This window comes from Mus pahari, chromosome 15 (genome assembly GCF_900095145.1).
Source record: "Mus pahari chromosome 15, PAHARI_EIJ_v1.1, whole genome shotgun sequence".
In the NCBI taxonomy this organism is placed as follows: domain Eukaryota; kingdom Metazoa; phylum Chordata; class Mammalia; order Rodentia; family Muridae; genus Mus; species Mus pahari.
Genome location: NC_034604.1, coordinates 52,181,666 through 52,192,930, shown reverse-complemented (window position 1 = coordinate 52,192,930; position 11,265 = coordinate 52,181,666). Strand labels below are relative to the sequence as shown.

The window sequence follows — 11,265 nt, the reverse complement described above, 5'->3', positions numbered from 1 at the left end:
AGAGAGAGAGAGAGAGAGAGAGAAAAGAAAGAAAGAAAGAAAGAAAGAAAGAAAGAAAGAAAGAAAGAAAGAAAGAAAGAAAGAAAGAAAGATAGATCCACTGGGTCCTTTCAGATGATCAACTCATAAATATTTTAAATACGCCTTCCATGAATGTATAAGGCTTTGGCTTTTTTATTTTATTTTATTATTTTTTTTATTTTATTTTAAAAAATAGTCACTTGTTTTCTATCCAACATCTCCTATGTGAAGTATTTATAGAAGGTGTGTTACTCTTTCAGGCCACTGGGGCATTACTGTGGCTGTCTCACACTAGCAAGGTCTCCCAGACTCTGGAAACAGCTCCCATCACTCACCACACACCTGCCACACTAGCTGGGAATGACTTAGGCCCTGTGGAAAGTCTGACTCACTCAGCATAATGAATGTGACTGCCATTATTGAGTTGGAGAGCAGCCGAGGAGAAGGGATAGGTTTATGGTACGCACTGAAAAATCTGTAGAGTGAGGTTTTATTGGACCAGTAAGGAATGGGAATTCCAGAGAGCAAAGCCTTCCAGCATAGTTGTGGTAAGAGTGTATGTATGGCCCAGTGAGTGTCCACTTTAGCTGCTCTAGGTCTTTGACTATGACTGTGCCATTTCCTTCTTTAAAAGATCAACTTGGAGTACCTCACAGTGAGTACTGTCTCCCGAGTTTCTTCTACTTGAAATATTTGGGTGCTGACGAGTTACATTAGGCAAACCTTGACATTATGTTATGTCTCCAAGAAAATACTTATGATATTTATGTCAAGTGTTGCTAAGTAATATTTATTATTAACACCTCTGGAAGATAACTGACACACTTGAGAGTATAAGGCTTAGGCATAAAATCGACAGAGAGGATGAGCTGTGTGTGAGGTACCCTCCCTCTTTCACGAGCCTCTCCCAATTTCAACTCCATTAAACTCAGTGTTTCTGATATCTGCACATCTTAAAAAGGTCACATGTGAGGAATTAAGGAAATTAAAACCATTGCAGAGTGAAAACTAGGAATTTTAACCACTGTATTTTTTTGATAGCAAGTACCTCTTTGTTGAATTCATCTATATTTCATGATGAAGCAAAGACAAACTCTGAGGTAATTTATAAATTTATAAATTTATGAATAATGATAATCATAGGAGGACCAATGGTTGTTTTCTCATACATTTATATCTCTTCATTCGTTCTAGGCAGGCCGAACATGCTTCAAAGTTTAATGTTCGACTCTTAGCAGGCTTCACACAGGAAGACACTAAAGAAATATGTCTATTATTGTTAAAGCATGACGCCTTATGATTCTGTTCTCTTGTTCCTTATGAATATTTAATTAGTAGTATTTAAAGACAGAGTCTCTAGCTAGTCCCCTGGAAGGGAACGAACTGTGTCACCCAAGTTGGCCTTGAACTCCCAGGTTCTCTTTCTGGCATTCAAGTGCTGAGATTACAGGCTTGAGCCACTGTGCCCAGCTGTTATTATTCTTAATTGTGGCTTGAGCTGTCATTGAAGTTCTTCCAAGTTTCCATGTTTGTTTCCAAACTGACTTTCTAGCTTTCCTTAAAAAAAAAAAAAAAAAAAAAAAAAAAAAAAAAAAAAACTTAAGAAAATTATCTTAGAACATGAAATAACGGAAGAAGAGTTGCTTGTGCATTTATTAATGGAGAAACTATGCCATAGTGTTCTCACCATTGGACCATTGGTAAAGCAATGGGCTGGGATTGGCTCAGCATCATAGCCTTTGAGAGCAGAAAAAGGCAGCTACAGTGTACTCGTGTAAATAAAATAAATAAATAGATCTTTAAAAAAAGAACCTTTCAATATAACCCCTTTAATTTATGTTCTGATGAGAACACTGAGCCTGTTGAAGTTTTGAGTGTTTCCTATGCTCAAGGTGGGTCATTGGTGGGTCACTGGCAGTGTGAGAACTCAACCTCACAGCGCTTATGTATCACATTTTAAATATCAGCTCACTCATCTTCTCCTAACATCCTCACACTCTCAGAGTGCATATCCTGTCTGCCATTCTAATCCCACCATTGCTAGGCTCAATCATTTCAGTTAAAATGGAGCACCTATAATGAGACCTCAGACTGAAATGAACACAGCAAAGAAGGAATTCATTAGTCTTGCTTCCTCCTGCCCTGTGTGCAGTACACACACACACACACACACACACACACACACACACACACACACACATACACACGGAAACCTTGTCAGACAATTGTCCAAACTCCACCCCCTTTAACCCTATTTTGGTTTGAGACTTAAATGAGGCCACTTCGTCTAAGCCTAGATTCTCAATCCTGCTAAGAAGGGACCTTTGAAAATAAAACTATCTTAATGAGCATATTTCACTGAAAAAAAAATTAGCGATCAGAAACAAATACATTGTAAGTATTCTGTGATGGAAGCCATTTTCTTGCCCCCTCCCCTTTTTTAAGTCTTAAGAACATAATATTTTTGCAGTGTTTTCGTTCAGGAAAACTTGTTGAAACCCTGTCTATATTATACAGATGATAAAGGGTAATCTTAGAAAGGGAAAGCAATTACTAAATCGGTTTACTCCTGGAAAGAGTGTTCCTCACATTATTGGAGGTCCCAGGTCTCTTTGAAAGTGTTGAGACCTCTCTCTAGAGTCATGTGCATGTTCCTGCAAATACTTAGATGTAGTTTCAGGGCATTCCCAGGTCGTTCTGTTTCCTGCATCCAGAAACAGAGCAAATCAGTACACAGCCTTTGTGCTCAAAGAGGGAATTCAACTGAGGACAGAGAGATAAATCTTTCAGCTCCTTAATGGCCTGGCTAAATTTGGGAGACAGTTCCCATTCCAGAGCACTTGACTTGTAGGTTTTGAGTCTCTGTGCTATGTGCTATGTCAGTGAGCCTAATATTCTTGGCTCAGATGACCCTCTTATTCGCTAGAGGTCACAGCTGTAGGAAGCTTCGATCCCCACCCCTGTCATAAGGGCTTTTTGGAACAGCAGAAATGGACTAGGTTGCATTGATGATGTAGCGGAAGACTGGAAGAGGGAGAGAAATTATGAAGGGAAATAAAGATTCATTGATGACAGAGTAAGGCAGAAGCCATCTGGGACAGACTGTGCAGGGAACCTGATATTTGGCTGACTCATGAGGGCCCAGGGTTTCTTGTTTCTAGCAATTTTACATTCTCACACAGTAGGCTATATTTTCTAAGATGTCCAGTCTCTCTGGGTTTCCTCCCCACTGCCAGCTCCCTGAGGATCTAGACTTCCTCCTTCAATAAATTGTGAATTCAAAAGATTTTAGTTTTGAATTAAAAAAAAAAGCAACTTTCATTGATAATCAAGTTAAAGAAATTGGCGCTAATTAGTGTGACAGAATTGAAGAGCGTTAAATGGGTACATCATTACAAGAAAATTGTAAAATGTAGTGCCATGTCTTTCCTGGGTGATTTTTGTTCCATGCTGAAAAGTCAGACTTTCGCAACTTTAATTCCATATCCTCATTTCCCCATCCTACGGCTTTAAAATCTGGCTTTCATACTGCGAAGTGTGGTGGAGGGTGTTGACACTCATTGCCTCTTGTGTTGTGTTCCCTGCAGCCATCTGCAGGAACAGTTGTGGAGATGGATTCTGTTCCCGCCCCAACATGTGTACTTGTTCCAGTGGACAAATATCCCCGACGTGTGGAGCAAAATCAAGTACGTTCCCTCTCTGGGGCTACATTTGCCACTATTTTCTTAAACCCATGAACCAGTGACAAGTGACCTCCTCAAAGAAGATATGGATTGGTAGTTGTTCTCACTAACCAGGACTTCGTTAAGTTTTGAACTAAGACCATCTTAGTGCCTCAGCTGTTACCTAATCCTCAACAGAAAATGTGTGTAGGTAGTGGGACAGTTAAGATTCCGTGAAGTCATTCATCACAACAGCTATAACTTCCTGAGCTTTTGGTATGCGCAAGGTTCTATGTGCAGTGTTTGCATGATTTCAAGCCTCCCATCAACATTATTTGATACTGATATGGACCCATTTTGCAGAGGAGGGAAGTGAGGCACATGATAAATTAAATGACTACTGTCCTGCTTTGATGTCTAGCGCTATAATAAACATCATGACCAGAAGCGACTTGGGGGAGGAAAGGGTTTATTTTATCTTACAGCTCCTAGGCAACCTTCTATCACCAAGGGAAGTCAGAATGGGGACTCGAGGCAGGAGCCTGGAGTGAGAAACTGAAGCACAGGCCGTGGTGGAATGCTGCCAGCCAGCTTGCTCACATGGCTTTTCTATCTATTTTCTTTACCACCTGGAACCATCTGCCTAGGTAGTAGAACCCATCATGGGTTGGGCCCTTCCACATCAACAATTAATTAATCAAGAACATGCCCTATAAGGTTTCCCATGGACAGTCACATGGACACAGTATCCTCAGATGACTAGTTTGTAACAGATTGACAAAAAGCTCACCAGCTCATCTATGCAAGGCAGCACAGACTTGAATCTACTAAGACTGACTCGGCAGAGAGTCCCAAACACTAACCTGTATTTATTGCCTTTTGTGTACAGCCTCAATTTAGTCTTAGCTATGGGAAGAGAAGATTAGAACAACAGATATTTACTGAAATACTGACCGAATACTTTATATGTACCAAACCACTTTGCTACGCATACAAATTTTTAACAATTCCATGAAGATAACTATAACAGTAGAATAAAAGTGTATTTTTTTTAATGTTTCTTTCTGTTGAGACTCCCAAGTCCAAGACTGAGCATCTGTGTAAGTGTTTAAGATCACACTAGATAAGACAGAAGTGACACTAGGTAAGGCAGGAATGATATTGCTTATTTAACTGCTCAATATCTAAACGAGGGCTTTAAATCTGCCTCTTAAAATGAGTATCGTAATAGTTCCCTCCACACGTTTATGTTCCACAAGGGTGATATAGGACATGTCTGATCCAGGAATAAGAGTCAAACAATGCACACCAGTGTGTGTGTCCTCTGATGGGCCACTGACAAGAGCCTCTGGGTCCACTGTTTTCAATAGTCTGTGTTTGACCTGTGATTTGAAACTTCACATTCAAACACACAAAGACTTTGAACGCCCTCAGGAGCACACTTCCTACTGCCAGGTTGTCTGCCAGAGACCTTTCCTCCCGGCCTTCATTATTTCTCAATCTGCTCACACCTACCCTTGGCGCTACCACAAAGCCTAAACCAAAGCAATACTGATTTTTTTTTTTTTTTCCAAACTTAATATTCTTGTCGATTATTTGGGGATTTCACACAATGCGCCCTGACCACATTCACCTAGCAATCTTCCCAGACCCCCTCCCACCCTTGTGACCCCTCCTCAAGAAAATACAAAGTGCAATAGTACTTCTTAATACCCAGACCTGAACAAGAAACACTATACAAGGTCCTGGGTTAAGTCTGGAATGCACACACACACACACACACACACACACACACTCATTTGGACTTTGGAAAACACCTACTTCCTTTCTACCAGAAACTTTTCTAACCCTTCCAAACTTTATCTTACTTGAACTTGCTAAAGCTTTTTAGCAGTATTTATCACTAATTGCCTGAAACACTTTCTGGTGTGTGGGTGTGTGTGTGTGTGGTGGTGGTGGTGGTAGGGTTCGAGCGCATGACTACATACTCATTTGGAGGCCACAAGTTAACCTAGGGGATCATTCTTCGGGCACAGCTTACCTCCAAAGTGAAACTTTTAATTCATGGCTGACCACAGTCTCCATGTCTGCAGGTGCTTCTGCCTGGGCAGGTGGCCACGTCATCCATCCAGTGCTTACACCACTACAGTTTTCCTTTTCCACTTTCCTTAAAGTAACTCCTTAAGTATGTGGGTTCTTCTACTAGACAATGGATTTCAACTCTACCATTTTACATTCTGCGCGGTTCAAACCGTCCTCGTCTTTCATCAGAATCCCTGGCCCCTGACATCTTTAAATCCCTTCTCTACAGAGCAGTTTCCCTTTTAAAATCAAATATCTTCACTTTCATTGAAAGTCTTTTCTTCTCTCTGCAACTGGAACAAACTAACGCTTTGGTGGACAAGAAGCCCCACCTTAGCTGACTAGCCTGGCCTGCCTCTCCAAGACACCTTCTATATCAGTTCTTTGGAGGGAACTCTCAAAGCACCCTAAGATCATTAGAGGTTGGGTTGTTGTCCCTCTGAAGTGGCTCCTTGCCTGGCTGATTCTCGTCTTTCAAAGTTCAGTCCACATGTCACATAAAATTGTTTTTTTTTTTTCCTGTGTTTTGTATCTACGTTCCTAACTGATTCTAGAGAGTTTTCCTTTGTATTGTCTTTCTCCAGACATTTAATCACAATTTATCCTAACCTTGTATTCTAGACTTGAATTTTGCCTGTCTCCTTACCGATATGAAGGTTCCATGAGGACTAACCTTAAATTCATCACAGCAGCACACCCACAGGTCCTGCTTTCTAAGTGAATGAGTGTCTCCTGTATGCCCTACACTATGCTACTAACAGCTTCTAGTGGTTTCCTTTGACACTGTAGTTTATGCTAAATATATACTAGATCACATGTCATAGCAGGTATATGCACAAATGTAGACTTAATGACAAACAGTGACTTGGTTGGGTTATAACATTTGCATCAGTAGAATATATTTGCCATGAGATTGGAAAAGTAGTTGGTAGATGTATGCGCCTATGGATGCAATTTGGTGACTGACGCCTGTATTTTTCTTTTCACAGTTCAGCAGTGTAGCGTGAGGTGCATGAACGGCGGAACCTGTGCAGACGACCACTGTCAGTGCCAGAAGGGATACATCGGGGCTTACTGTGGACAACGTAAGAAACCTCAGGAACAACTCTATTGTAAAACTGTGACTGAGTGCCCATTTCACATTGGTCAGAACTTAAGTTCTTGCAGAGTTCATGGTTGGGCACTGGAAGAGGTCATTTTATATAATAAGTCATAGGTCACGATTTAGCCTTGAAGAATTCTTCTAACTCAGTAGTTTTTTTATGCTTTATAATTTTAATGTTGAACAGTAGTGATGTGCTATCAAGTTTGGTACTTATCATGGGTATTTATGCCACAAAACATAGACATGTCCCTGAAAAAAAAATACTAAGATACTAAGCTCTCTTCCCAACCTCATTTTTAGAATCATTCAAAAGCCCACGAGAGTTAATTTCACAAATTGCCATCTGTTCAAATGTATTTAATAGCAGAATACAGGACTGTGGAATTATTTGAAGAGATTAGATATCTCTATGATAGAAGCGACTTTTAACACGTTCATAGCTACTCGGCCATACTGGAGATTGAGATCACGGTCTCGTACATGCCAGGCAAGCATGTCACCACTGCTACATCCCTAGGCCAGTAAATAAAACTATCTTCACTGGAGAGAATCACACACTGATCAAGAAATAGTCCTGTTTGGAGGAGGGTGTAGATTGTAGCTCTAAGGATGTCACACGTCCCTGGGGAACACAAATCGGGACACTTTTCCAAGAGCTTGTCCCCTTTCTGTTTGTTGGATTAGTTTCATTTGCTATGCTGAACCTGAATCGACGTCTTCATGTATGATAGCAGGCTTTTTGTAGCTGAGATAGAGCCTAGATCCTCTTTTTACTTTATAATTTGAGACAGGATCTCAGTAAATTTTCCAGGCTGTCTTTAACCTCACCAGCTGGCCCAAGCCAGAACTTGTGACCCTCTATCCTCGGTCTCCTTAATAGCTGGGATACATAGGTCTGTATTACCTATCCCAGCTAAAATCAGCATAATTTTAAGTATACATGAGGAACATTATAGAAGGTTGAATCCATGTTACTTCATTCATAATTCATGTGAGCCTAGACTCTCCATGGCTTCCCTATGAATTCCCAACCTATTATTTCCAGCATAAGGGAACTGATGTTAAGTGGGCATGAGTATCTACTTTTAATTACACTATTGATTTTTTTTTGTTGCTGTTTAAAATGTTTCTTGATTGTGATCAACACCTCTAACATGACACTTATCCCCTTCAACACTTTGAGTGACAGCTCAGAGGCACTGGTCCAAACTCAGGGCAGGGCAGGCATCACTACCCCATCTCCAGGATGTCTGTGCTGTCAAACTAGAGATCTACTCCTGGGGGATCACTTTCTTCATTTCCTTCTCACCCCAAGTCCTGGCACACACCATCCTTCTAGCCTCACACTTTTGATTGCTCTGGCTACTTTATGAAGTATAATAAGAAGGACATATAAGCACAGTACTTGGTCTTTTATCACTGGCTTGATTGACTTAGGCAGATAAATTCCTGTTTTATTCAAGTTATACCTTGTATCAGAATTCCTTCCTTATAAAGGCTAAATTACTATGAGGAATTCATCCTGTCTGTCTATCTATCTATCTATCTGTCTGTCTGTCTGTCTGTCTGTCTGTCTCTGTCTCTCCTCTCTCTCTCTCTCTCTCTCTCTCTCTCTCTCTCTCTCTCTCTCTCTCTCTCTCTCTCTGTGTGTGTGTGTGTCTGTGTGTTTCTGTGTCTGTCTCATGTGTATGTGTCTGTCTTGCTTGTGTGTGTGTGTATGTGTGTGTGTCTCATCTGTGTGTGTGTATGTGTGTTTGTCTCATGTCTATGGGTCTCATTGTTTACACATCTGTTGATGAACTTTATGTTAATTCATCTTTTGGCTGTTGTGAGTGATTCTGTTGCGAACACCATTTTATACAAAAGTGTTTGAGTCCTGATTTCCATTATTAGAATATATACCCAGAAATGGAATCTCTGTTTTCAGGGTGTTTGAGGAAGAGCTGTACTGTTTTCTGTTACAGCTGCAGGGATTATTCCTGACACGAAGCAGAAGGGCCCAGGTTGCCTTGCAAACACTTAGTGCTTTGTTTTTCTTTTTTAATGAAAACCACTCTAATAGGTATGAAGCAGTATTGCATTGTGGTTGTTCTAGTTATTTTTAATATTGTCTCCTAGGTGTAATTGTCGCTTCCTGAACAATGCTACAAAGATGTTAGACAATCTGAAGAAAATTAAACAGTTTATATTCTGCTAAAGGCAGGAAGAGACCAACTCGAAGATTAGATAATACATATTTTAGTGTTGCTTGTTGTTGTTAAAAGACTGGACTCTGCCACTGTGTAAAGATGGCCACCGGCTTGTGTTTTCTAAAGGAGAGTTAGGGGGACGGGAAAGCCAGATCCTTGTGGTGGTGGCTTCTTGTTCCCAGAATACATTGCAAGCAGAACCTGCTTGGAGCCATTATCTAAACTGGACCAATAAGGGGAAAGGAAAGAACCAGGATGCCTTCCTTAATCGCCTTAAACATCCAGCCCAGAATCTGTTCAGCAGAAGCCCAGTCTTAGGGTTCCTCCCATACAGAAGGGATGCTTTGGCTTTCAAAAGCAGCTCAGTGTTCTGTCTTTCCTGGATGTTCAATTCTTTGTCCACCCTCAGAGAATGAGCAGTTCCCCATTGATGATCAATGATACCCCGATACAGTACATGGGAACTCTCATTTACCCAAGGCTACACACCTGCCCAACATTCAGAGACTCAGAAGTGGCTGCTCTTTGAGGGCCTCTTCTGAGAGGGCGAAGCACCTACACACATAACTATCAAGGAGGGAGCTGCCAGTCAGTCATCACAAAGGCTAACATTGAAGTAGACAGAGTAGGGGATTGGGTGCCTTCGTGTCAGGGTGTTTTGATCTCTTACGGCTAGACAGATATTTTTTCCAGGAGATAGTAGAGGCTTCTGATGCTGTCCCTAAGCCAAGAGACAGGGCATGCCAAGCCCCAAGGAACCAATTGTTGTCCCAGAGAGGAAGGCTGGGGAGGGCCTTTCACTCCATATGCTTGGGAAAGACCCATGGAGAAGGTCATAGTGCTCAATGGCTTCTTACTTCATGCCCAGCTCTTAGGTCCCTGTGCTGTGAGTAACTCAAGGGTCAGCATCTGGTTGTAGGGGCAATGAGAAGACTTGGTCGGATCTATTTTTGAACCATTGCCGTGCATAGGCAAAACCTGAAGTAATTTTGAAGTTTCTGATGTCAAGTAAAAAGATATTTATTGCCCAGTTTGCTGTAAGTTGAGGTGGAGCATGCCTGAAATTCAAATAGAGGCTCTGAGTGAGCTAGGAGGAGTGTTCTGTCCTTGTGTAGTCAACCTTGTCTGAGGGACGACAGCTCTTTCAAATGCCCTCTGCACTCACACACCTCTTCTTCTGCCCAGGATCCCCCATACCCATGTTGTATATACAAAGCTCTTTGCTGGCCTTGTAGAAAACCCTGGCTCCTGGAGGTCCTTAAGCTGATGGAGGGAGTCAGGAAAGAGAACAACGAAGCACTGACTGTGGAGATGTGGGTGGGGCTTGTCTAAACAGACAGGGCCCTCAGGTCCATCTGTAGCAACCCAGCAGTCAGTTATGGAGGAAAGACGTTTGAACTTAAGAGTTTTCCCCAGCTGTGTGCTTCTATCACTAACATGGCCTGGTAAGTGCATGGGAATTGGCAGAAGCCTAGGTTCAGGTGCTAGATAAGCTAGGATCCATGGTAGCTCAAGGCAAAGAAGGAAAAGACTCCTTGGCTAGAGATGAGGACTCAACAGGCCTTAATGTCTGGCCTTTCGGCCTGGAATCTTCAAGCCTCTCTCTCTCTCTCTCTCTCTCTCTCTCTCTCTCTCTCTCTCTCTTTCTGTCTCCTTGAGATAGAACATTCTTTCCCTCCTGTTTTTCTTGTCTCTTTCTGCTTGCTTGCTGTGGCCTTAACAGTCAAAGGGGGAGAAAAAAGCATCCTGATCCTTGTGTTCTCTAGAGACAGGGCACCTACGGTAAATCGCTCGCCCTGAGTGTTTTCAATGGTACATCTTACCCAGGCTAGATAAGATTAAGGTTTTATTAAGGTCACAGGGTACCAAAGAGCCATATCCTATCAGCAAAGGCAAATGTGACTAGGTGCTGCCTTCTTTCTGATCACTAATGAAGAAGGTGTCCATGCCCAGGTTGTGTCAATTTAGGTAGTGAGAAGGCCTAGGATGGGAAGAAAGAGAATGAGAATTTGCAGATAGGTCTCTGTGAGCATGTGAGAAAAGTGTTCCAAGGAAAAGCAAATTCTGAGGTGTTGTGGTAGAAACAGACTCCATGGACTGTGAAAGCTGTGATGGGACCTCTGTGGCTGGAGTGAGACAGAGACAAAGGGACAATGGCAGGAGACAGATCTGGACAGGAAGGGTTTGGCTTAGTAGGCCAAGGGAA

The 11,265-nt window shown here is 41.9% G+C and overlaps 1 protein-coding gene across 1 annotated transcript in view; it reads left to right on the top strand.

Moving 5' to 3' along the window:
• Fbn2 (fibrillin 2) overlaps window positions 1–11,265 on the top strand; it is a 205,113-nt gene that overhangs the window by 2,607 nt on the left and 191,241 nt on the right. The window contains exons 3-4 of the mRNA XM_021214571.1: window positions 3,609–3,707; window positions 6,755–6,850. Coding sequence (XP_021070230.1) covers window positions 3,609–3,707; window positions 6,755–6,850 — 195 coding nt within the window. The remainder of the gene's footprint in view (window positions 1–3,608; window positions 3,708–6,754; window positions 6,851–11,265) is intronic.